At 39.7% G+C, this 26465-nt stretch overlaps 3 protein-coding genes across 14 annotated transcripts in view; 1 reads left to right on the forward strand and 2 right to left on the reverse strand.

Moving 5' to 3' along the window:
• Positions 1–965, reverse strand: part of hppy (MAP4K3-like protein hppy) — a 42851-nt gene extending 41886 nt beyond the window's left edge. For all 7 annotated transcript variants that reach the window (XM_019062197.2, XM_019062193.2, XM_019062191.2 and 4 more), the window contains exon 1: positions 11–965. In XM_019062197.2, coding sequence (XP_018917742.1) covers positions 11–136 — 126 coding nt within the window. In that variant the 5' untranslated portion in view covers positions 137–965. The remainder of the gene's footprint in view (positions 1–10) is intronic.
• LOC109044469 (uncharacterized) lies at positions 951–10855 on the forward strand. Of its 2 annotated transcripts, none has more exons than XM_019062198.2 (6): positions 951–1106; positions 1801–3198; positions 3788–3914; positions 4883–5037; positions 6700–6884; positions 8452–10855. In XM_019062198.2, exons 2-6 carry the CDS (start codon positions 1838–1840, stop codon positions 8622–8624), a joined length of 2001 nt encoding a protein of 666 aa, XP_018917743.2. In that variant the 5' UTR covers positions 951–1106; positions 1801–1837; the 3' UTR covers positions 8625–10855. The 2 variants fall into 2 exon arrangements, with proteins under 2 accessions (XP_018917743.2, XP_018917744.2); XM_019062199.2 differs by having other exon boundaries at positions 3791–3914.
• LOC109044471 (aldo-keto reductase 1B) lies at positions 10684–22822 on the reverse strand. Of its 5 annotated transcripts, none has more exons than XM_072303824.1 (3): positions 14392–14610; positions 13531–13629; positions 10684–12105 (listed from the first exon to the last, which is right to left on the reverse strand). In XM_072303824.1, exon 3 carries the CDS (start codon positions 12095–12097, stop codon positions 11147–11149), a length of 951 nt encoding a protein of 316 aa, XP_072159925.1. In that variant the 5' UTR covers positions 12098–12105; positions 13531–13629; positions 14392–14610; the 3' UTR covers positions 10684–11146. The 5 variants fall into 5 exon arrangements, with proteins under 5 accessions (XP_072159925.1, XP_018917746.2, XP_072159924.1 ...); XM_019062201.2 differs by having other exon boundaries at positions 13531–13643; XM_072303823.1 differs by lacking the exon at positions 14392–14610 and adding an exon at positions 13861–14121 and having other exon boundaries at positions 13531–13643.
• Positions 22823–26465: the final 3643 nt, after the last annotated feature.

A 26465-nucleotide genomic window follows, 5' to 3' on the forward strand; every position in this document is an offset into this window, starting at 1 on the left:
ACATACTTACTTTGTACACATCGCCGTAAGTACCACTCCCAACACGCATGATGAGTTCGTATTCATTTTGGGGATTGCTTCTGCTGATCTCCGACCTCCTTACATCTCGAACCCTTGTTACCTGTGCATTGGCCATGACTGGATGGTGGAGTGCAATTTTTTTCAATTACATATTGAGTAACAACTCATATCGCTTGAGGCAGGTGATTTCCGATATGTGGAGATGACTTTTATCAAGAGTGAACTTCATTTTTCATGACTAGGGGGTGAAAAACACTAAGAATCACAACACAAGAGTAAGTACATAAGTGACAACGTCATAGGAGTGAAATTACGAGACCATAGATGAACAACCATGCGTAACGAAGCACTTCAAACGAGACTGTGCGCTTACGTAAAACAAGAGGAATTTGAGACGCGACAGTAAATACATTCAGGTCTGAAGGAAAGCTCTAAAATTCTTAATAACTCTGCTGATAAAAGCTTTAGCTGTAAACACAAAATTCATTAAATTTTTTTGTTGACTTTCCGCCACCGTTGAGACTCAGCCACTAGGCACCATAAACCGCTAAAGTTAACGAGGTTATGTTTTTTGTTTATTCCTTGAAAGCCAAAAATTCGACATAATTCGAACCGCTACAGCACGTAATTTAACTACTTCAGTTCATCAAAATTTGTGAATAATTTCAAATAATATAGTCTTGAACTTCACTTAAAGCAACGCGCCAAAGTTTGACTTCAATATTTGAACAACTTACTCCGCTTCATGACAGGAATTCGTCCCCGAAGCAATCCAGGTTTGATACAATGTCTAACTTTAATTTGAAGTGGATCAGTGGTTCAGAATTTAGAACACCAGTTTATTTTTCAACAGATTACTGAATTTGAAATGGAAGATTTAACGTCAATTTGAAACATAGCAAATTTGCGTTTAATCAACGGGAAACTTCTTGGGATAAGGATGTCTTTCAAGAGTATGGCGCAGCAAGAATCTGGTCCTCCGAAACCTATTTCACAGAAAGAATATCTGAAAAAATACCTCTCTAATGATTCCAGCTCTAAAAAGAAGAAAAAGAAAAAAAAATCGCTCCTACGAGCATTCAAAGGTAAGTCTTTTTTTATAATTTCAGTAGGAAAGTCGTCAGATAGTTGGCATTTGTTCACGTTCGGTTTGCAAGTGCAGATGACAAATTTAGGCCTCTGCACAGACCATTGTGTGTGTTACTAAGCGCCTTGAGAATATACATCTCATGGTCGTTTTGTCAAAAAACTACCTATCAGATAGGCCTCAACTCTTATGTAGTTGTGATTTCTGTATGGCTCAAATTGAAGTGTTATAAGGTTTGAAGGTATTTGAAAACCAAACTTGTGCTCTCGCTTCTGCAAGAGTCAGATATTTTCATTTGGGTAGTAGTGATGCGAAAACACCTGCGAACTGAAAGTAAACAAACGCCAATTTATCTGATGACACCTCTATCTTCCTCAACATTATTAGATGTGATTGCCCTGGATCGAAGGACAGTGGCTGATTTTCAGGAGAGCCATTTCCATCAATCATCGCCTTGCTCAAATGTATAATCCATTTCGCATTGATGATAGTTTTGTTCATCCGACAATTCATTTGAGTTGCCTGCTCTTTTAACAATTTTAAGCAAGGATAATTTTGGATTAGAGCACCTAGAACAGCTTTTACTCAGCCAATATAAAATAGTTGCAACTCCAGTTCGTTTGACTTTATTAAGAATATTTTTAGTCCAAATTTGGATGCCAAAGTTTATGGTCTTTTTTGTTTCTTTGTAGGTCTAAAATTGTTGACGATGACTTGGACCTGAAAAACATGCGGCTGCTAGGTGAAAATGAGCTGGATCTCTTTCAGATGGATGAAGATGCCCCTCAAATAGCCGGCATAATCGACGAAAGGCCACCGGAACTTCAGACGTTGGAATCGTACCGGAACTCAAAGCGATGGAAGGTAGTCGCAGAAAGTGATGAGCTCACCATCTCTGATGTGCACGCTGAAGCTGAAGAAAGGAAAAAGTTGACTAGCAAAAATAACAAAGAAATAGCACACAGGTTCATCTCGCACAACATTGAGAAACCTGATTCTGAAAGGAGTAAGTTGAATTCTAAATCAGAGAAAAATCTAGACAGTAAGAAAGTGTCTAAATCATCCTCGTCAAAGCTTCCTGAGAAAAGTAGGCATGTTGACTCCAGTGAGTCATCTCCGCGGCCCTCAAAAATTAGAAAATCTAAAAATGACTCTGATTTCTCCCCTCCAAGATCTTCAAAACGTAATTCAGGAAATAGCTCAGATCTTTCACCTCCGAGACCCACAAGGAGGAAATCAAAGAGCAGTGATTCTGATCAATCTCCACATAGACCCTCCAAAAATAATAAATATAGTAATGATTCTGATATGTCACCACCTAGAAAGAAAGTCTTCAGAAGCAAACACAGATCGGGCAATGATTCAGACCTCTCCCCGCCAAGATCCTCTATTAGACGAGGAAATAGCTCAGATCTTTCACCTCCGAGACCCACAAGGAGGAAATCAAGAAGCAGTGATTCTGATCAATCTCCGCGTAGACCCTCCAAAAAAAATAAATATAGTGATAATTCTGATTTGTCACCACCTAGAAAGAAAGTCTCCAGAAGCAAACACAGATCGGGCCATGATTCAGACCTCTCCCCGCCAAGATCCTCTATTAGACGAGGAAATAGCTCAGATCTTTCACCTCCGAGACCCACAAGGAGGAAATCAAGGAGCAGTGATTCTGATCAATCTCCGCGTAGACCCTCCAAAAAAAATAAATATAGTGATAATTCTGATATGTCACCACCTAGAAAGAAAGTCTCTAGAAGCAAACATAGATCGGGCAATGATTCAGACCTCTCACCGCCAAGATCCGCTAATAGGCGAGAACCTAGGAATAATTCAGGTTCTTTGACCAAGAATCCCTCCAGGCGAACTCCACCTAGGTTCTCAGAGAAGCACTGGTCCAGCCATAATTACAATGCTTCTTCAAGGAGGTCAAAAAACCGTCAATCAGGAAGTGATTCTGATCTTTCCCCTCCTCGCCCCTTTAGCAAGCCTTTTGCCAAGATGGAGAGAAACTCCAAAGACGGCAAGTTATCTAGCTCCAAGGATCATAGTGATAAAAAATCTGGTTTCAGGGATCGGTCGCCGGAAAGCTTGAGGTAAGTGATCAAAAGAATATGAAACTTTACTTCAACCATGAAATATCAAAGATTTATTGCATATCGAGGGTGTAATTGCCAAATAGATCTTGTCAGTAGTGTTTAATATCTCTGCCCCCATCTTATTTTATTGAAGGAGAACAAAGCGAAGCTATTCCTGGCAATTTTCCTAGAATATTCATAACCTGTCAAAAACGCTCCCTGATCAGTTTTAAATACAGAGTAAAGTCGTTAATGGGTGTCCTTCAATTTTTACTGTTCTTACATGAAACTAAATATTATACCCAGAATTTTCTCAGTATATATAGCAAAGGAATTCATTCCTAAGTGACGATGAGAAGATTCTGAGGAATGTTTCCCAACGAAGGAGATTTTCAAAGAAATTTTACATTTATCAGTAAGTAAGATCTTACTAATATAAGAAGGGCAACATGTGCCCTTGTACAAAGATTTAAAAAAAAGCAAAGTTTACTTTTGAAACAAGCGATATTATGGTAAGACTATTCAATAATTGGTAAAGTGAAATTTATAGAAAAGCACCGAACAAAGTAGAAGAAGATGGCTCTTATATTATTTTGTTTCTGTTCAGCAGGAATTCCCATCAAACCAAAATGACTGAAACCCTCTCCGGGAAAAGAGCCGGTTTACAGGATGCAGCCGCCTTGAAGGAGGAAAATGTAAAATTCCAAGAAAGAGAAGACATTGCTTTCAAGCAGGTAAATACTTTCAGATGTATTTCAGCAAAGAGGCAAAATGAGTTTTAGGCCGCTTAATTTTTCTCTCCACTGATACCTAGTTTGCTTTCTCATGATGAAGAAATGTCACGAGGTTCATTGCTACTGATGGGTAGAGATCGGAAAATTTTAATAAAATAAATTTTATAAAAATAACATCAAAATTGGTGAAAAATAACAGCGAAATTAGGAAAAAATAATAACGAAATTTTCCAATCTTAACTGGTAGGCTGCAAAGAAAATCTGCTAACGGAATGGAGGTACTCACCAAGAATTACTCTGATTGAACAGAACAATATTTATTCAGTTGTCTGTGAAATGATTAACAATATCGGTTGTCAACTGGCAACGGACAGGTGATTATCAGACTTAATAATCATTAATCTTTTCATAAAAAAATTAGGGTGCTGTAACTTCACAGAATATCTCAGGAAACAAGTTTACTCCACTTCACAAATAAGCAGAAACTTGATTTTGAAAGTGTTTGATGTTCGTAACTGACTGTAAGTAGTTCCTCGGTAATCTCGGCCAAAAAGAGCCTTTGTTGCCAACAAAAATACACTGACCTGTTTAGTCCCGTCAGTAATAGATTCATGAGGAACAGTTTTGGTTGCACTCTAGTTTAACCACTTTTTGCTTTCCTATCTTTGATCACATGTGGGCACATATGCCAGAAATTAAGATTAATTCTAGGTGCAGCAGGGTTAATCAAATCATAAGCCAATCAATGGGTTATTATCTTCGGTGGGGAACTAACCTTAGGAAAGATTAAGCAAAATTGTTAACAGGCTTTTCATTAAAAATTAGCCATCATTTGGAAGAATGAAACACAGAAAAACATACAATTATAAGGATACATATTTATCTCTTAAAGCTGAATCCTTTGAGGTTTGCATTTTTTTTCTCGTTCAAGCTTTGCAATTTTTACCGACGACTTCTGACTGTTGTAGATGAGTGCTAGTGTTTCCGGAGAAGGTGCAGCTGCAGTTGTTCGTGATCGCAGAACAGGCAGACGGAGAGATCCAGAGAAAGAGGAAGCATACAAAAAACGTAAAGAGGCAGTTGATGGTGTTATCAAAGAAAAATATGCTAAATGGGGTCAAGGGTATGTTCTCATTATAAATTTGTTTTCAATTGGTTTTCAACTGAATTGCAGTCCATAATCAGAGACAATACATTTTAGAGATCCTGCACTAACAATCTTAGCCATTTTATTGGGTGAGACAAAAACCTAGTTCTGAGGTCAGTGCTACTTTTTGCGTGATAATTGATGAACCGCTTATTGATGAGCAAAAAATAAAATGAATAATTTGTCTAATTAAGTATAACCAATAAATGTCAGCACATTCCTAGGCAAGTTTTTGCTAATTAATTTGGGTTTGCTAAATCAATTGCTCAATTCTTTGTCATCAGTCAACACCAGGTGAATCTGAGTGTTGACATTCAAAAGTAAATTTTACAATATAGAAGAATTAGAAGAAATAGCAATGCGGTGGCTCTGTGTAAAAGGTGCAAACTGTACGGTATTTCAATTTTTTTAGAGTGGCAAAGAGAAATTTTAAATTAAATTTACTTATATTTTTGAATAAGTCTTCATTTTTTAGATCCCAAATCAAGTAATTAAAGCTTGAGTAATGGGCCCAGAATAGACATTTCCAGTAATTGCTAAGCAGCACACACTCCCATCTAGATTCTGAAGAAAAATACTTAAGGTTTTTGACAGAGAAGGGTCAACTTTTTTGGCTAATTCATACATACATAATACATTCAAAATACATGTATGTATTATGACTAAACATCATAATTCATGGCATTTCCACTGTCAAGGGGATCACCCAGGTTGAAACATTGAAAAACAACGAAACATTGTTGCAATCTCAATGTAGAATCAATTCTGACACAGTGCTTGAAAGAAAGTCAACATTGCATAGTTCTTACCAAAAAAAAATAAGTAAGTAAATAAATGAAAAAAAATTAATTGCAAAAAATAACTGATGAATTCTAAAGAAAGGAAAAATTTGCTGTAATTCCATGCATAGCAGTAATAGTTACGCAATCTCTCCCAGTCTCCTTCTCCAAAAAGTACACAAATGCCCCTCTGCTCAACCTTCAATTCCCCAACTTTTTGACTTAATTCTCGATTAATATGGGACACTCGTCATCATTTTGCAGGAGTGAAACAGAGACACCCCAGTCACAGACGAAAAAATTAGGGTTTCGATCACATCAATAGTAGTAACAAGAGACCTTTTATTATGTACTGGCTGCCGAGTTGCCAATAAATATCCGCAAAAAAAGTGTCCAATTTTATTCTGATTTTCCACCATCATCACTCAAAATTCCTGATTTTTAACGCTCATAGTTCTAGAATGAAAATTATCATAGCATAATTTTAAAGATGAAGAATAGCAGTCCAATTATTGTAAAGAACTGGATTGCATTTTGCAAAAAGGAACCACTAGCATTGCAATGTTGCTAAGATTGAGCAACTTCTTTTGTCGTGGAGGAAAAACTCGATTATCCATTGATAGTTTCTATTTTACTCGCTAAAAACTGTAAATTTAAGACAAAAATTACCATCTAAATTTCATAGTTTTTCACAATTTCCGCAATTTTATTGCAGAAGATGAAGTTGCTCAATCTTAGCATCATTGCAATGCTAGTGGTTCCTTTTTGCAAAATGCAATCCAATTTATGTTTCAATATTTCTTCATGCTGTCTCTAACTTATAACTCTGCAAAACTGTAAAGGCATTTTTCTCTTTCAGTTTAAAACAAACGCAAGAATATCAAGAAAGGTTGGAGGAGTTGCTGCACGAGGCAGAGAAACCGTTTGCTCGCCATGCAGATGATAAAGATTTGGACGATTTTCTCAAGAATCAAGAAAGGGATGGTGATCCCATGTTGGAATATCTCCGTGAGAAAAAAGAGAAGAGTGGAGCCTCTTCTAATGGTAAGTTTATTCATCTCTCGTAATCTGCTCCACCAAATGGATTGTATCATCAGAAAACGGCCGATGTCAATATTTTATTTATTTATTTTATTTATATACAGAACCTACGGGTCAATACAGGCCCATTTGCTAAACATTACAACGATACAATGAAACAACAAGATGGCAATAAGGTTAAAAAAAAGAAGATAGAAAAAAAAAGAAAAAAAGAGAAAAAAACAAAAAAACCAATGGTTCAATAATAAAGTAGGTAACAAGATTATAAAATTTGATAAAATGAGACATAATTTCAACTAACTAATTAATTAGGATCAGTAAGGAATGTCCTCCTTGAGGCAGTTTTAAAATGATAAAATTCTAGAATTAAAGAAGTCAACTGGTACAGAGTTAACAACCTTACTCATTCTGGTAACTAGTGACCTATCAGAACTATTCGAATTAGTATTAAACATGATGTTCCTACATCGCAATAACCTGGCTGGAACAGCTAAATAAAATTTACTAAGAAGTTCAGGTGAGTTTATGAAACCATGAAAGAGCTTAAACAGAAAATTTCAAATTTTGAACAGCTATTTTCAAATTTTGAGTTTTTACCTTAAAAACTCCTGTAGGTTAGACACATCCATCAATGTGGTGAAAATATTTGTTTTTTAGTTTAAATTCCTCTAGAGAGGGAGCTATACCCTAAGTCGTGCAATAACCGCGAGAGTCCATCTTTCACTGTATGCCTTTCAACATCAGGGTGTCGTTTGATCTAATAAAGTCACAAAAATAAATACCACTGCAGGACTCTCTAAATAAGATTTAAAGATGAAAAACGAACCAGGAAAATACGGTCTCATGCTATTTAAGGAAACACATGCAAAGAAAATGAAAAATTTACTACTGTAAATTGATGAGGGTCATCTGCAAAGTAAACTGCCCTTTTTTCATTTTTCAAACGGAAGCAATTAGATGCAATGACATATCATACATACTTTAAACTTTTACAGTGAACTTTTTGAAAATCTGTCAAAAGGTTTTAAGATAGACTACAAGAATTTCATTTTAGATTTTCTCGATATTTTCCTGATATTGTAAATGAAATTTCCTAACTTTTGGCAGGAGTAAATTAACCCTTGTTTGATTTTACAAACAACATGTATAATGAATTGAATCAAATGTTTCACTTTTGAATGTGCTAAACAGCATACGGATGAAAAATGCTTGACGCATTTAGAATTTCCTAATCCATTACAGATTGATCTGATGACATCAAATTTCTTGATATTTTCCAGTTTTTACTCTACACACCCTGTTTTAAAGAAGGTTTGAAAATTTTTTGCTGGATTTTCTAGATAACTTTTGCCACAATCGTAAAATAGGGGTTTCTTTGTAAGAAACTTCTGTCCACACTCCGATTAAAACCCAGGCAAGATACCACGTTACTGTCCCCTGGAAGTAGAACAGTTCAGCTGTTATCGGGCCCAACCCCATTGTTTTTTACTATAATTTTTGCTAATTCATTTTCATCTTCTTGTTACTTATGATGAATCAGTCTCTCATTTTTTGTATTGGTCTTTTTCAGCGAAACCTGTGTACAAAGGGCCATATCCTCCGAACAGATTCAACATCAGGCCAGGATTTCGGTGGGATGGCGTCGATCGCTCGAATGGTTTTGAAAAGCAGTGGTTTGCCAAGCAAAACGAACGGAAAGCTGTCAGTGATGAAGCCTACAAATGGAGCACATCTGATATGTGATTGGTCGTTATCGTTCTCAGTTTGTAAACATCAGAAACATCTCATCCATTATGGTATGGATAATGTAAACAGTTGCAGATCAGAGTTTGATTTTTTACCTCCTAAGTTTTTAATTTTGGTCTGCTCTGCTGTTATGCAGACTTGGCTTAAAGTAAATGAAGTGTAGCTGTGTTAGCCTTAATTAATAGATCGCTTTACCTGGCTCAGTTACATACAAGGTGTCTCAGGATTAAGTACAAATATTGAAGGAGTCGATTTTTTGGGTCAAAAAAAGACGTTTTGGTGGTGCAACTTTTTTTCCAAACCAGCTTTCCCTGGGGACCACGGTCCTCCAAAGTTGGAGGAAAAAAATCGTCTTTCGAACACTGTGACAATATTTATCAACCAATATTAATGAAATTGGTTACAGGGGGTAATTTTTGACGCTTTTTTCAGTTTTGACCTTTTAAAAAGGGAAAACGCATTTTAAGGGGAGGTTTAGGGGGATATAGAACCTAAGAGTAGCCAAAATTAATGTTTCCAGCAACAAAAATTGATTTTTGACGTCACCACTAAATTCAGTGTTGAAAAATATTGAGAAAATGTGTCTTGCGTTTTTTTGCTATGACTCATCGTCTTCAAGACAAGAGGGACTGAATGGAGCGCGAGAGGGCGCCAGAGGGGTTGTGGGTGGCCCCCACCCCTTTCGCGGTTTTGGAAAAAAAGTTATACCACAAGAACATCTTTTTTTTTATCCAAAGAATCGACTCCTTCAATATTCGTACTTAATCCTGAGACACCCTGTATATCGACATGGTAACGTTAATCACCTTAATTGTGATTGGAAGGCTAAGTTAAGCAGCTATAAATAAGTGTCTGAGTAATCAGGCGGATTTTAGAGAAACCAGCCTAACCGCATTTCATGTAGCCTATTTTTCTTTCTTTTTCTTTAATAACGGAGCACCAAACTAATAATCACTTTAAGTGAATTTATCCAAGCTTACAAAGAACATACTCACAAGACTTTGAGTTTCAGTGTTGCTTAGTTTTCTGTTTTAAGAATAAAACATCAGAGTAAATTAGCTAACGTCTGATGCAGTTAGGCTGTTTTCTGTTATATCTGTCGAAGACAATTAGTCAAATTAGGCATTTTATCAAATGCCTAGGCCGGTAGTCAAATTTTGACAGTTCACAAAATTCTGTAAATTTATGGCGAGGAGTTCACGGGTTTTCAATATTTTGGGAAAAATAACTCTTTAAATCGGCAAACTTTCTTTGTTCCTTCCTTTTTACATGCTTTTAGTACATTTAAATGTAAAAAGTTTAAAAATTCTATGTTTTATGACATGCTGAAAATTTCATGATAAATGTGCACTCTGGATCTTAAAGTCGTTTAAAATACTATTGTACCCTGCTTATTTTTACAGAAAATTCTTTCTTTCAGGAGCAACGGATTCTTTTGTCTAAAATCAGGGTAAAAAATCAAAATTTCAATCTAAGTAAGAATATTTGACTATTTGCCAAGGCATTTGACAAAATGCCTGATTTGACTATTTGCTGTTGACATATCCATCCAATCATCCATTTTTCAGGGCATTCGCAAGCGGTGAAAACTAAATTAACTTGAATGACTTTAATTTTCTTTCATGATATGATCATTGAATTTTAAAAGTATGCATTTAAGTGACAACTTTAACTTCTGTTAGGAATGTAGATTAAACAGGTTTTACGTTTCTTTACAGGGAAATGTGTTTGTTAAAGTATTAAATGTAGAATATAAAAATTCAATCAAAATTTGTAGATAAGTTTTGATGCTCTCATCTGTCTGGATATCATGTTGAGTTTTAATTCAAGTCAGCATCAAGTTGGGTGACAAGGAATATGATCAATGCTTTTCCTACTGTCGCCTCACAGTAACTCTGTGTATCCTATACAAATTGTGATCCTTATTTTTTCAAATAAATGTTGAAGTTTCAAAAATAAATTTTGCTTATTTTATGGAACCAAACTCATTCATGATCTAAAGGATTACGCCCTGCAGTCTCATGCATTTGAAAGGGTATAAATAATGAAGTCACTATTGAAATGAAGAATTGAAATTTATAATTTACGCAAAGTAGGTAGGTAAACAAAATATGTAGATAGCACGTAATTTTTTTGGTGGGTGCGAAAGGACCTTCCTAGGGGAGGAAAAAACAAACACGTTATACATAAGAAGAAAAATAAAACTGATCGGAAGCACCAAAAAAAAAGACTTAAAATTCAATACAACTATAAAATATGACACCGATGGAAGTGAGTAGATATAATGACGATACATAATAGGAGAATACTGAAACTGCACACTTAAAAAAGTTAAGGAAGATGTGAAGGAAAGAAATGGAGAATCTTCCTTATCAATGGCAAAAAAAATACATTATTTTATACTGAGTATGTATAATTATAGGCACAGTGATGAATCTCATTAAAAAAATAAAATACTGGAAATAAATTAAAGTATAGTGAATAATTTATGAAAATTTGAGAAGTCCCTAATGGTGAAATTAAAACTCTGCTTTAAAAGGGTAATCCTTGTGCGATACATCCCTCTCCAAGGCACAAACGCGATCGTTCTTGTTCAGAGCATCAATGGCTTCAATGTCCTCTGGTGAAAGCTTGAAGTCGAACACCTTGATGTTCTCAATAATGCGGGACTTAGTCACAGATTTGGGGATGACGATGTTACCATTTTCAATCTGGTATCGAATGGCAATCTGAGCTGTCGATTTATTATACCTGGCAGCTATCTCCTTCAACTTCGGGTCATCCATTATTGTGGGCTCGCCTGGTTTGGCCCATGGTCGGTCTGGACTGCCTAGAGGACTGTAAGCTGTCACAACAATACCTTTGGACTTGCAGAACTCTCTCAGCTTCTTCTGTGTTAGATAGGGATGAACCTCAATTTGATTTGTGACCGGCTTGATTTTGGCGATACTCAAAATATTTTCAACCTGCTCAGGATTGAAATTTGAGATTCCGATAGACTTGGTCAAACCTTTTTCAGCGACAACCTCCATGGCTTTCCAAGTGTCAGTGATGCTTACATCACTGTAGAGCCCCTTGTCACCGTCTGCCGGGAACAACTCACCCCCTTCTTTGTAAGCTTGTGGCCAGTGGATCAAGTAAAGGTCTAAATAATCCAGTTGGAGGTCTGTGAGGGTCGTCTTCAGACCGACTTCTACAAGATCTGGACGGTGGAATGTGTTCCAGAGTTTGCTGGTGATGTAGAGGTCTTCTCTCTTGACCACTCCCTCTTTGATTTTGGCTGTGATAGCCTCGCCGATTTCTTTCTCGTTCTGATACACATGAGCACAGTCAATGTGCCTGTATCCTGCATCAATGGCGTCCTTCACAGCTTGACCGACTTGCCCGGGTTTTGATTTCCAGGTTCCTAATCCGAAAGTGGGGAACTTCTGGCCATTGTTGAAAGTTACGAAGGGAATTTCAGATGCCATTACAAGAACTGAAAACAAAGAAACAAACACAGGTTTCACTTGTCTTACTCATTGCCCTGAATTCATAAATTATATAAGGCACTTTTTTATTTGCGTATTGTAAAGCAACTGAAAACCTCTCAAAATTGTCTACTTCAGAGAGCCATGAAGCTAGTTATCTAAGTTTTGTTTCCAAGGCGCGGAGTCTTCAGTGATTTGGGTTCCATTGACTGAGCATCATTTGCTTGTATTGGACCATTTTTGGCCTTGAACTGAAGTACTGCTTTTTTATTGCATCTATTTTTCCGTATGCATCGACAATTAAACTGCAGAAAAACATTTCTTGTTTGCAGTGTTTCAAATTCATCATCTCCACTTAATTGCTTGAAACTTTCACAGAATATTTTATACACATAGATGAGATGTCAGTGCAGTTTTCAAGAAACGTCATGGAGAAATTTTCTTTTTGAAAAATAAATTCCTACAACTGAAAGTTTGCAGCTTTGGAAATTGAGAAACAAGTTTTTACAGTTTCACTATCCATATCAATCTGGACACTATGGAAACGCTAATATTCGTTTGCAGCGTTGCAGACTTTCTGACATACTTCATTTACTACATGGACAACTAATGAATGTCGTTTCTTAACAACTTTGAAGATGTTTCTTCTGTGCAAGAGGAATATTCTGTGAAAATTCGAAGCCACAATGATGGCTCGGTCTCCTTAAAAAAATTGAATTAGAGCGGAGATTTTGAAACACCGCAACCGATATATGCATTATTACGGTTTCACTGTCACTGTGTGACCGCACATAATAAAATGAGCCTTGGTCCACACCACCAAAACCCAGAATTTGTAATGAATATACCATAGCAAGGAAGATTGTTCTACCGAGGTAAAAACATTTCTGGACAAAAAAAGCCTGTCAAAATGTCAAATAAATGATGTTATGATGATCTACGGTTGCTGCATAAAAACAAAACAGAATCAGACAAAAATATCAAGAAAAGCATTTTGATGGCTAAATTGCGAAACAACATGCTCCTTTTGCGACATTGCAGATTTCCCGTCATACTTAATTTTTCCTTTGAAAACTTAGCCCATGCAATTTCTCAAGATCTGCCTCGATTTTATTTCTCTATTGGCAAAATATTCTGTATAAATTTCAAGCTATAAGGTAGGCTTGTTTCTCTTTAAAAAATAAAATGGGAGCAGAAAAGATGCACTACAATGAAGATATGTGGTTTCACACTTCGGCCATCGCTTTAAAATTCTTATCAGTCACGGACACAGTGGAAAACTGATGATTTTGTCGCAACTGTACATCCGCCATGGCTTCAAAAATGAATTGAATCCCTGGAAATTTGTTCTTCAGAACAATAGGGACAGTTTTTCAGATAATTTAGAAGACAGGAATGTTTGGGTGTTATTTCTGTGATATGAAAAGACGAACCTCAGTAAGTACAGTTGATCAAGGAAACCGGTGTTTTCGGAAGTAATTTCAGCAGTCGTGGGTTGTATACTCAAGGAAGCGTCTTCTCAGGCAAACAAACTGAAAAAAAAACCCTGAAATGAGGAAGTTTGAATTAGAAGAATTCTATACGACAGTGAAAAAAAATAGAACACATCATATCACTTTCAAAACATCATTAAAATTTTAAAATGAGCAGATGAATGTTCTTTCTCGGAGCTATTCTACAAGATGCAGTTTCATCACTTCATACCATAATAAGACTGAAACTATAGGTACTTAATCTAAACAAAACATTCAATACATGCTTACCATGTAGGAAGAGAAAATTAACAGGGTCCTCAATGAACAAAATGCTTTATATTCTGCCACTAAACAATGAGACAACAACATGCATTCTGCACTTGTCGCTGCTTCGCATGTGAAGGCTGAGGGATGTTATATGTTTGTACCTTGGGGGCTGCGACCCTCATTGAATGAATGATAGTATGACTTTACAAGGGCTTGCTTGGTTCCGTTTAGACCCTAGGAAGTGCTTAAACTTTAAAATTATAAACTGTAGTAATAAAGCAACCTCTACTGTTAGAGAAAGTTGAGGTTATGTAGCAACAGTGGCTAAAACTAAATAATTGAGGCCCTGCAAACGTAAGTACCAGTAGACAATAAATTGGCAGTCGGAGGAGGCAGAAATTGGAAAATATATGTTCAATATGGGAGTGATTACTTTGGTATGAGTTCCAATCTAGGTGCATGCGAGAACTTCACCACACGGGGTTCCGATCTATCTGATTCAGTAAAAAAGATATATTATGTAATAGATGTTGCACGAATCAACTTACTCACCTGAGTTGTAAAAGAAGGAGGTATGAAGTGTACAATGCGGTGAACTGTTGAAAGAAAAAACTATTCGAAATACTGAATAAGACCGAAAACTAAGGTGCCGGTGTGGTGTGCCGAACAGCTGAACTTGGAATTCTTATCAGTGACGTTATCAAAAGCTTTTTACAGCAAACGGGTCGGGTAGCGAGTTAGCGACTGTTGACTGTGGCGACAACTAGAGTCCCTTCGACAACAACAACAATCAAGAGCTGTGGAAACTTCCATCAGAGGCTCCAAGGTCATTACGGAGATTCACGATATCCGGCGAGGATTTTCATTTCCGGTTTTGCGTTTCCGGTTCTGCTGTTCATTTCAGTGTGCTGCGCTGCCAAATTTTTGTTCTGAGAGTAATAATAATATCAGGTGACTTACTTCGTCTTGTGGTAACATTCACCTAGTAAATTTTTTTACTTCCATTTTTTTTTTATTTATCTATTTGAATTCTTATTCTCACTGTTAATCTACTCAATTTCTTAAATATAGGTATAAATAAAGCTACCGTACCGATTCATTATCAACACTTTACAAAAACTGTTGCACCTATTTCCTTCAAACTTGGCAGGAATGAAGCTAAGAATCGCAAGAGCATGTCTAAAAAAAATCAAATTTTCGAAAGGCTGCCGCTGAAGCCCAAAAAACAGAAAAGCTATTTATTTTTAAAAAATGAAACCACTCCTAAAACCTCTACGTTCTATATTAGCATCGATATGAGTTTCTATGTTTCCACGTTTCGTCCGACTCCTCTTACTGACTCGGCTGAGCGCCAAATGCGCTGGTAAGGCGATTGGTATCTGAAGTCAAAACGCCTTCACTCCGTGAGTATGCAACACGGACATCCATGGAGCCTGAACAGTTGCATCCAGGCGTTTTGATGAAATTTTTTGTGTATCCATCGCATGCGAAACTAACTGGAACTTCGGTAGTTTCTCTCACACCTTACTTTAATTCCAGCGATGCCTATTGTGCCAACAAAGTAAACCATTATCGATTTTTATAGCAATACTCGTCCACTCGTCTTTCGACGAAATGAAATGCGACAGGTGATCTGTAGTATCACAAGCCTGAATGCACGCACGTATGATTTCCTAAATGCAATTCCGAAACCAGCACAATAACGGCTAGTAAATATGTCGGTAAAAATTATATTAGGTTCTCCTCTTTCCTTCCTGAAATGTTGGTTGCGTCTAGCTTTGTTTTTACGTGTTGAAAAATAGAGACCTATACGTCACCAATGCAGTATGAGGGTGTAGGAAGGAGACGGGGGAGGGGGGGGGGTCGAAAACTCCGGGGTACAGCGTTGCGTAGTTTAAGGGCCCAATGCATTTATCTGATCTGCTCGATGGCTTCTAATTAAAATACATTTTGCGCTGAAGGAACTAATTTGGGCCCATCCATGAAAGCACCTATCTGTATGGGGAAGCTAATGATTCAAATATTATTTCTCGAATGAATGCCAAAAACACTATCTATATACAGTCTCTTATCCCAACCCAAGTAGCACAGATTGCAGTAAGTTGCAATTACATGATAAAATTATTGCTACTGCATCGGAGTTTCGTGTATGTTGCCGTTGCCTACCTATTAATTATAGGCAGATGTCATTTTGAAGATTGAACCAATAAAATTTCATCGCACCGCATATTGCCTATCTTACATGGAGCTCACTTTGTTGATTGTTTAAAATCGGCATTTATTGAATAAATTATGTAAAAATCGCAATATCATGGTAAACAAATTTCAATTTTATCGCAGTAAATCGCAATTTCATTTCAATTTTTTCATTATACTGTGCTACGTAGTAAAATTAAATTCAATCGTGTGCGGCAACCCAAAAAGCACGGTGCAACGAAAATATTGAAATTAAATTGCAATTTGATTCCAATAAAATTATGATTTTTTTACCAATAAATTGCAATATTTTTACATAGTTTATTTCATTATGCTGATTTTGAACAATCAACAAAATGAGCTCCATGTGTCAGAAAGATAGGCAACATATAATACATTGAAAAATTGCAACTTGTTTCAATTTCATTGCAAAAAGTTTCAAGAAATGGGGCCCCTTCAAATAGGAGCTAGGCAACATGCACAACACTCAGTGGAATTGCAATATTTTTACATTTTAATTGCTCCTTACTGCAATCTGTGCTACTTGGGAACCTGATTATCCTTACCTACCCATAGAGTACATAGAGTCGTAATGTAAGTGGGTGAGCTGGCGCCACTTTCAAGCATTTTCCAGGTCCCGAATTCCGAGACTCCTGTGTGACGCCGGGTCACTTTTTCGATACATAATCGATTGTTTGCGATACACGGGTACCCGGCCATCCGATGTAAACAAAGAAGATGGGGATCACCACGTATTCCGCACCGCCATTTTGGATCGAACTTGTATCGAAAAAGTGACCCGAAGTCGGCGCACACCGGGCTCAGAACTCGTCGAGCAGAACATGGCGGTAGCTCTCCCATTTACATTACGACTCTATGTACTCTATGTCCTTACCTGAGTACGATTTGACACGAAAATCCTTGGATAACGAACTTGAACTCAGGGCTTCTCCGCGGGCGAAATCACGAGAAGTGGATCACCCGGCGCAATAAGCTCGCCCGGCTTGCAGCAAATTTTCTCGACGTGGCCAGTGACAGGAGCAGAAACCGTCAATTCCATCTTCATGGCTTCGACCACGAGGAGCGAGGACCCTGCTTGAACCCATTGTCCATCTCCCACCAAAATCTTCCAGACGCTTCCGGATAAATCAGCTCTAACTAGATGGCCACTATGCTCCAGAGGCTCATCCACCGACCGGTCCGGAGGTTGGAAGGTTTGCTCCTCGTCTCTCCAAAGAGTGACCTCAGCATCGAAAGCGGCTTTCTGCCGATTTTGAAAAGCGGCGATGCTCTCAGCGTTGTCTGCGAGGAACTTCCGGTAGGCTCCGAAGTCGAAATCAGTCTGCTCGATACGGATTTGCGTCCTCCCCTCTCGGAACGCCTCGCGCTCAGCCTGTAGCTTGCTCTCAGTGACTGGGTAGAAGCGAACCTGGTCGAAGAATCGCAGTAGCCACGGCTGATCGTTTTGGAATTGGGGGCTCTTCACGAACTTGTTCCAGATCGGGAGGGTGCGGCCGACTAGCTGGTAGCCACCGGGAGAGTCCATTCCGTAGATGCACATGTACATCCCACCGAGCCCGACCGTGCCCTCGGCAGTGAAAGTGCGGGCCGGGTTGTACTTGGAGCTCAGCAAGCGGTGGCGTGGGTCCACGGGAACCGCGCAAGGCGCGCCGAGGTACACGTCGCCCAAACCGAGAACAAGATAGCTCGCCTGGAAGATGATGTCCCTGACATCGTTGCGGTGTTCCAGACCGTTGATGCGCTGGACGAAGTCGACGTTGCTAGGCAGCCATGGCGCTTCGTTTCGCACGGTTTCTCGGTATCGACTGATGGCAGCCAACGTGGCACTGTCTTCGAAAGCCATCGGTAGGTGAACAACGCGGGATGGAATCCGTAACGATTCGACATCGCCCAGTTTCGTTTCGAGCTCGAGTAGATGTCGCATTAGCATTTTTTGGTGGAGGACGTTGCTGTCGTAACGTATCTGCAAAGATCGCACACCTGGTGCAAGCTCCTCCAATCCTGGTAGAGGCTTCGTTTGGAGCGCTTCCATCAGTAGATAAACCCGCAGGCGCAGGGCTAGATCGAGGATATTCTCACCGTATTCTAAAAGGATGTAGGAATCGCCGGCTTGCCGGTAAACTGCACGTGGACGATTGCCCTCGGCTGGTAATTCGGCGAGAATGGTGGTATAATCACTGAGGGGAAGTTCATAGATTGACGGATCGATTTTCATGGTGGCAGAGAGTGACTTGATGTCATTGATCTGGGTTTGTTCGAGGCTTTGCGCTTCCTGGAAGCTGATAAGTCGGAAACGGATTCGATCACCCGGCTTCACCTGACCGACTTTCCACATCTCGGCCTTGGCGATTGTTACGGGACAAACAAACCCTCCGAGGCTCGGACCGTCCTTGCTGAGGATAACCGGCGAGTCCCCGGTGAAATTGATCGAGCCGATCGCGTACTCACAGTCGTGGATGTTCGACGGGTGGAGGCCTGCCTCGCCGCCATCGGCCCGAGTCCAACTCGGCTTCGGTCCTGACAGACGAACGCCGAGTCGATTTGAGTTGTAGTGCACAACCCACCAAGCAGCAAGGAACTCTTCCATCGACTCGGTGGTGAAGAAGTCCGGAGCACCGTGGGGACCGTACAGCACCGCTATTTCCCAGTCACTAGAATACGTGGGTATTATGCTCTGATGCACTGCTTGTGGCAGGGTCACAGGCGCCGGGGTGCAGCAGGCTCTCACCCCAGGCATAGAGATAGGTAGCAAATCGGAAGGACAGAACGTCCGGCCCGCATGGCCACCGAATTGACCGAGGACGAATGTTGAGCGACTACCTAGGTACAATGGAACGTCGAAGCCGTTGCGAACTGCCAGGTAAGTCCGACAACCAGAGGTCGCGCGTCCTAATTTTAAGACTTGGCCAGCCTGGACATCTACCGGCCTCCAGTACGAGACAGGCTGCCCGTCGAGCTCCGCAGGACACTGCGCGCCAGTCAGCGAGATCAAAGCAGCGCAATGGAACTTGAGAGTCGGGCCTTGCAAAGTGAATTCGAGTCCTGCCGCGCTCGCATGGTTGCCGACGATCCTATTGGCTAGCCGGAACGCGAGATCGTCCATGGGACCGGAGGGCGGAACCCCGATGTCCCAGTAACCGAGGCGCCCTGGGTAGTCCTGAATCGTCGAGTACGTCCCGGGTTCCAGGACCTCCACAACGCTCGGAGAAAAAGCGAACGTGTCGAGCAGGCGGGTGTAGGCCCGTCCCGATCGAAAGCTGGGGTCTCGGATTATCTGGCGGAGGTAGTCCAAGTTCGTGACGATGCCGTGCAGTCTCGTTTCTCCCAGAGCCTCTTGCAATCTTCGAAGAGCGTCCTCGCGATCGCAGCCGTGGACCACCAGCTTCGCGAGCAATGGATCGTAGTGCGACGTCACCTCGCTGCCGGTGGAGACCCACCCGTCAATCCGCACGTTATCAGGAAAGTGGACTTCCGTCAAGACCCCCGGGCTGGGTTGGAAGTTCTTTATCGGATTCTCCGCGTAGATGCGCACTTCAATGGCAGCCCCTTGGGGGGCGCGAGACAAGGCGGTCAAGTCCAGTTCCTCCTTCGCAGCGACCCGGAGCATCCATTCTATCACATCTATCCCCAGAACCATTTCGGTCACCGGGTGCTCAACTTGAAGGCGCGTGTTGACCTCGAGGAAGAAGAACGCCCTCTCAGTATCGTCGTATATAAACTCTACGGTACCGGCGCTTCGGTAGGCAACGGATTCACCCAATCGGATGGCTGCCTTTAGAAGAGCCTCGCGTGTTGTGGTAGGGAGATTCGGCGCGGGTGTCTCTTCGACTACTTTCTGATTACGGCGCTGCAATGAACAGTCTCGTTCGCCGAGGGCTACTACATTCCCATTCCCGTCGCCGAATATCTGGACCTCGATGTGACGTGCGCGGTCGACAAAGCGCTCGACGAAGACCCCGGAATCGCTGAAGAACTGATCTCCGAGTCGTTTGACGCTCTCGTAGGCCGCGGACAAGTCTTCGGGCGAGTCGCACCGTCGCAGACCGATGCCTCCACCACCAGCAGCGCTCTTCAGCATCACCGGGTACCCGATGCGCTTCGCCTCGGTCAAAGCATGTTCGACGCTTGAAAGCAATCCACTTCCGGGCGTCAGTGGGATTTCCAACTGGGATGCCAGTTCCCGGGCGCGGTGCTTCAAACCGAATTGTCGGATCTGCTCCGGAGTTGGCCCGATGAAGACTATGCCTGCCTCCTCGCATGCGTCCGCGAACTCGGCGCTCTCTGAGAGGAATCCGTAGCCCGGGAAGATGGCCTCAGCGCCGCTCTGCTTCGCCGCCTGTAGGATTTTCTCGATGTTGAGGTAGGTGTCGGCGGCTTTGGTGCCTCCGAGAGGAACGGCCGTGTCTGCTTGGGTGACGTGCGGGGCGTTGAAGTCCGGCTCCGAGTAGACCGCGATGCTACGCACGCCGAGGCGCTTCAGGGTCCGGATGGCCCGCACCGCGATCTCGCCGCGGTTGGCGACCAGCACCGTGAGGAACATCGCGGAGAGGTTAAGTTGGCTTTTTGAAGAGGCTTTCTTGCTCGTTAAACGCTGTGCATGGAACTGTTTCCTTGAGATTCCCTGAAATGAAAGAGTAAAAATGAATATTAAAAAAAAAAAAAAAAAAAAAATTGGGCGATTCTAACTTTTTGGAATTATTCAAGTAGCACAGTGCCACGAAAATGTAGAGATAATATTGCGATTCACCTGGAAAATAGTATCTTGGACCGAGAGTTCGGACTCTAAAATTTGACAAAGAAAAAATACTCTTTATTCCACCAGATTTTTGCTTGAATTAAAAAGAAATCCGTTTAAATTAATTGTTTGGCTCTTGATTCAAGCAAAAATCCGATTGAATCAAGGTATTTTTTCTTGTCAAATTTCTCAAGAGTCTGGACTTTGGGTCCAAGAGACTTTTTTTCGAGTGTTTAATGCAATAAAATTGAAATTTTTTTTCACTGGCTACGAAATAAATGAAAAATTTGTTCGTCATTCCGTGAATAAGTACATATTTTAAACAATCAATAAATTGATTGTGAGTTTCATTTGTCAGAGAGATAGGCGATTTGCACCGCGATGAAAAATTACAACTCATTTGAATTAAATTGCAATAATTTCAACGTGGAGAGTTGTTTCAATCGGTAGGTAGGCAACATACACAACACACCAATGTCAGCAGAAATAATAATACCATGTAATTGCAATTTCTTGCAATCCATGCTACTTGGTAGAAAAATAAGATTTTGCAAAATAAGCAGAGATATTAGAAATTTTTACTTTTTGAGAATGGGAACTTGGTGATCGTGAATCGGTATCTTCTGGTCAGGGCATCTAGAGCCTTGACAGTGACACATACCGTGGTCATGACACCGATCCCAATTTACTAGTCTCAAGAGTCGCGTTTGACAGCAAGTGTACTTCATTCTTCAATACATATATTATTTTGAGTTGCTTGCCATTGTTGTTATTTTTTCGTTAAAAAAAGAGAAGGAATTTTAGAATTGGCCACTGAAAAGCGTGATATCTGAACTTTTGGTCAGAAATCATAAAATTCAGCTCAAGAAATGTTCTCTTGTACTTATACATTGCAAGTGTCTTATTTTTCCGCAGTTTGTAAGACAAAAAAAATGAGGGCATAAATCAAGCAGAAAAAAATTGCCACTCAGAGAGACATAATTGCACTAATTTACGGTCTGTATTTTATTGGAGGGAAAAGTAGGTGAACACACTTGAAGTGACTTGAAGAGCACAATAGAGATGAGATATGTGCAACTTCTATTACTTATATGTTTTAATCGCTAATGTAAAAAAATACGTGTCTTCGATTACGACGTTGCAAATCGCTGCTCATGTTTTTGAAAAATAATCAACATTCTTGAATTATACAAAAATATTCCAAAAATAATCATCATTTCCTGAACATTTTCCCCCTCATTCCAAAACATTCACACAGTATTTGATGTTTTGTTTCGTTATTTGAAACTAATAGTAGCCCGAGTCGCAATAAAATACAAGGAAAAACAGTTAAAAATGGTTCAGGAGGACTACCATACACCCAGGTCAATAAAATGTTTTTTTTAGCCATGTAAACTCATTCCCTAGTGATTCTCTCACCTAAATTTTTTTAGGTAAAAATATAAATAAATAAAATAATAAAAAATAACGATTAAATAAAAATATCCTAGAGATCTGGAGACGCTGTAATTTAGATGCAATTATAGCCATCGATTTTATTTTCGGTTCGAGGGCAGGGGCGGGAGGTTGGGCCCCAGAGAAAACCTTCAAGTGTGAGCCATTGATGAAAACATGTTTTTTTTTTGCATTTTAAAAAAATAAAAAGAAGCGTTACCTTCACGAGAAAATTGCAGAAAATACTATCATTTTATAGAGGAAAAAAATGCCTCTCAGGGCTTCCAGGATTTTTGAAAATAATTATGCGCACATTTGCAAATGATATAAACTCTACCGCACCGACGCACTCGTTTGAAAAATGTATGAGTCTAAGAAAACAACGCTGACAGCACTTTTAGCAATGGGCACAAGTAAAGTTATCAAAACAGGTTTGTTGAACACTGTAGTGTAATATATTATTAATCCTTCTACTTCTACATTGGCTTACTAGCTAGAATCTCACCGACTGGTAGATAAGACGTGCATAGAAGACGCGGAAGACACGACAGACCCTCAAGTTGGGAACTGGTCGGAGTAAACAAATGAGGAGAGAAGGCACAAAGAAATATGTCCGACTCGCATGCGTTGTCAATTATGAAATTTAAAGCGGTCGTCATCGACACAAAGACGCAGAGCGTAGAGCGAGTAGAACAACGCCGATGGCATGGCGTGCTTTGCGATACATCGATTGATCTGCCATTTAAACCTATGAAAAGGATCGATAAGCAGGGTGTTCGCGACGAACACCTCAATAATCGATTCTTTACCACAGCCTCAAATGGGGAAATATCGATAATCGGTCACTCAGGCCTCGCCGCTGGACAACATTCTCACTATTGACGAGCAGCAAGGTCGATGCATGATTGATTGGGCAGACCCAGCTTATCTGGGTTAAAAATACGAAGTGCCTCTGATGTGTAAGGATAAACAGCACGAGTGCTAAACCACGTATCTCTATTGCGGTGTAACGAAATGTTCGCTCCTATTTTACTTTTAAAAAAAAAAAAATAAAAAAGATAAACAATCGCTTTTATGGCTTGAAATCGTCGTTCGTCTGACGTAAGGGCGTATCTCGATCTCCACATAAGCCCTGTAAAGCAAGGAGTTATATGGACAGCAGGGTTCACGTGGAAATCAAGATACGCCCTTACGTCAGAGGAGCGACTAAATGTATGTGTCACAGGCAAAAAGTCAAATCAAGCATTTTGTCTAATGCCGCGGCAAACAGCCAAATATTCTCACTTGGATTGAAATACTTCTTTATTTCGCTGATTTTAGACAAAATGAACAACATTTTGCAATTAGGAACTATAATTTCTGACTCATCGGTAAAAACACTTATGTCCATAGGGAAACAAAGGATACATACGTTGTTTCTAAACTGAGCCAGAAGTTGTAGTTCCTAATTGCAAGATGAAGTCCAAATCATCTGCCTTTGAAGGAAGGAACTCTTTTCAAAATCTTATAGTGGTATCTTTAATGACTTTCACCCGTCAAGGAACATTTATCTAGATAGAAGCAGCATGTCAAAGATACAGAATTTTCAAACTTTGAAAGTTAAAATGTACTAGGTGCAGTTGGAGAGATAAACACAAGGAGCGTTTGTAGATTTGATGAATTCACTTTTAAAAGCATTTAAAATTTGAGAGCTTTTGGTTATAAAAACATTAAAATAAATAAAAATTTTACTGAAGGAAATTTAGCAACCAGTGGTCGTTACTTGGTCGAAGGCTCTTACGGCGTTCTCCCGTGCTTAGCACGGCGCACAGAGGATCGAGTCAATTCGAGAGGTCGGACATGAAATTTTTGACTAAAACTGCAAATTTTGATGTTTTTTTCGTCACATTTTACATTTCAGGGAGTGTTTGCAGTAAAAAATTTCATGAGGAAACCAATAAAATCACTTTTAGAACCTGAATTTTTGTATAAACGGAGTTATAAGCTTTCGAAGTTTCCAAATTTTGTCCGACCTCTCCTATTGACTCGATCCACTGTGCGGCGGAGTCGAGTTTTGACTATCAGTGATGATCAGTGGCGATTCTGTAAATTAGCAAAACTTTTTATCTTCCATTTAAAATATAGATTCAATATAGATTTAAAAATCGATTGTTTTACATACATTCAGATCGGAGAGGGGGGGGGAGATTGCCGACTTTCAAAAATCGCCTCTGGTGGCGATTGGGATCCACGGCACCGCGGTTAATCGAAAAGTGTGAATATGGGTGACTCTCGCAAGTTTGCGCAAAAAGGAGAGGAAAAAAGGGATTCGGAGAAAGAAATAAGGAGGGAACGGAGTAAGGAGGAAGGGAAAACGCTCATTTTTGGCATTTATTCATGACGAAATTGACTCAAACTGCAAATTGGATACTTTAAAAATTCAAAAAATTTTCTGGGGAAAGCCCTCCGGACCCTCCTCCTTACGTTCCTCTCGTTAAAGGTGTCTGGATCTGTCTATGGTGCAACCATGGTGTTCACTGCTCGTAAATAAACAGAAGAAAATTGGTTCGATTTTGCATGCACTTTTATTTTTATTTTTTTCTTTCTTTTTTTTAACGACTTTAAATGACAGAATTGACCGTAATCCATACAGCGTGTGCAAAAACTCAATGACACCAACAAGTTGAAAAACGCTGACTTCACGAGTTTAATAACTGATCGCGCCGAACGCGAACACGGTGCGCGGTGTGGTCGGCATGGAACGCATATTAGCGCCTGCAAGACAGCGGGAATACTTCACATATTGCGCGTTCACTACGGTGCGCGACTGCATCGTTGAAAAGCCAGTATGTCTCGGTGCATGCCGCGGCCGGCCCAACCACGGACCACGGTGGGCACCATTTCTGATCAGTGCAAACCGCGAGCCTGCACTGCCGTGCTAAGGAAAGAACGCCGTATGAACATTCGAGAGCTGCCAAATTTCCTTCGATAAAATGTTTATTTTTGAGTAAAAATATGAATATTTGTATGTATATTTTTTTAAGGAACTTTAGGTGAAATTGCGAAAAAAATTATCTGAAAAATTGGATGAAATATATTCACAAGTTAACCAGGAAATTCGTGTTTTATCAAAGTAAATTTCACTGGAAAAAAAACACATTGGTTCTAGAGTCCAAACTCTTAAAAACATCGACAAGAAAAAAATACTCTTGATTCAATCAGATTTAAGCTTAAATCAAGAACCAAGCCTCTTAATTTGAGCGGATTTCCTTTTGATTTAAGCTTAAATCTGATTGAATCAAGAGTCCTTTTTCTTGTCAATGTTTTCAAGAGTCTGGACTCTAGATCCAATGTGTTTCTTTTTTCCAGTGTTGGCAACGCTTGAAGGTTCATACGGCGTTTTTTTTTTTTTTTTTTTTTTTAGCACGGAAAAGAAATCCTCGAGGAATCGGGAGATCGTATAGTGATTTTGCAATCCTGAATGGTACCTCGAGTCATTGATGTTGAAGCCAGTGGGGAGGCGTGAATGATCGATTATCGATACTTCCTTATTTGAATCTATGGTGAAGAATCGATTATTAAGGTGTTCGCTACGAACACCCTGTTCATCGATCCTTTTTCATAGGTTTAAAAGGCAGATCAATCTATACATCGCAAAGCACGCCACGCCAGTGGTCGGAGCTCGTTCATCTTTTCTTGATAGACTAAAACTAGAGCCTCTCTATCGCGAGAAAATTGACCGATCTCGTATAGTTCTCCTTATAGATGAGCGATTGCCGTAATTTAGAGAATTACTCAGCGCCAATTCTTGAACTACTGTGATTTTTTCTCTCTGTGCGAAGAAAACCCTGCGAAAACCTCAAGGACTGATTTGTCCTCCTTCAAAAAAAATAATAGACCACAGTAAAAGTCCTATTTAAATGATTAATGTATTAAAATTCTATAGACGGAGTTACTTTTCACCTAAGTCAATTTGTTGAATGGTTTAAAAACCTGTTGTTGGTTGTTTTGTGCATGTAATCATCATTTTCATTTATCTCACTTACTGAATTATTTAACACTTCATATTTTATATTTTGTCTATTTTATTCTGTTTGTATAATTTATTCAAAGATGTTTTATTCGGTGTTCGTTCTCTTATTATTTGACTAGCTTCGTTTTTTAAGCTACTGATAAGCTACTGGATGGGCTGTGCCCGAAAGATGTCTATGGCTGTAATGTAATAAGTTCTTGTTAATTATATATTTGCAAGGTTACAACT

The sequence above is a fragment of the Bemisia tabaci genome, chromosome 8 (assembly GCF_918797505.1).
Source record: "Bemisia tabaci chromosome 8, PGI_BMITA_v3".
Classification (NCBI taxonomy): domain Eukaryota; kingdom Metazoa; phylum Arthropoda; class Insecta; order Hemiptera; family Aleyrodidae; genus Bemisia; species Bemisia tabaci.

Bases quoted from the DNA above. Each gene is read 5' to 3' on its own strand.
- LOC109044469 (XM_019062198.2), top strand. From the start codon at position 1,838: ATGCGGCTGCTAGGTGAAAATGAGCTGGATCTCTTTCAGATGGATGAA. The intron at 3,915-4,882 runs GTAAATACTTTC...TGACTGTTGTAG, and splicing joins AAGACATTGCTTTCAAGCAG to ATGAGTGCTAGTGTTTCCGG. The intron at 6,885-8,451 runs GTAAGTTTATTC...GGTCTTTTTCAG, and splicing joins GAGTGGAGCCTCTTCTAATG to CGAAACCTGTGTACAAAGGG.
- LOC109044471 (XM_072303821.1), bottom strand. From the start codon at position 20,596: ATGTTCCTCACGGTGCTGGTCGCCAACCGCGGCGAGATCGCGGTGCGG.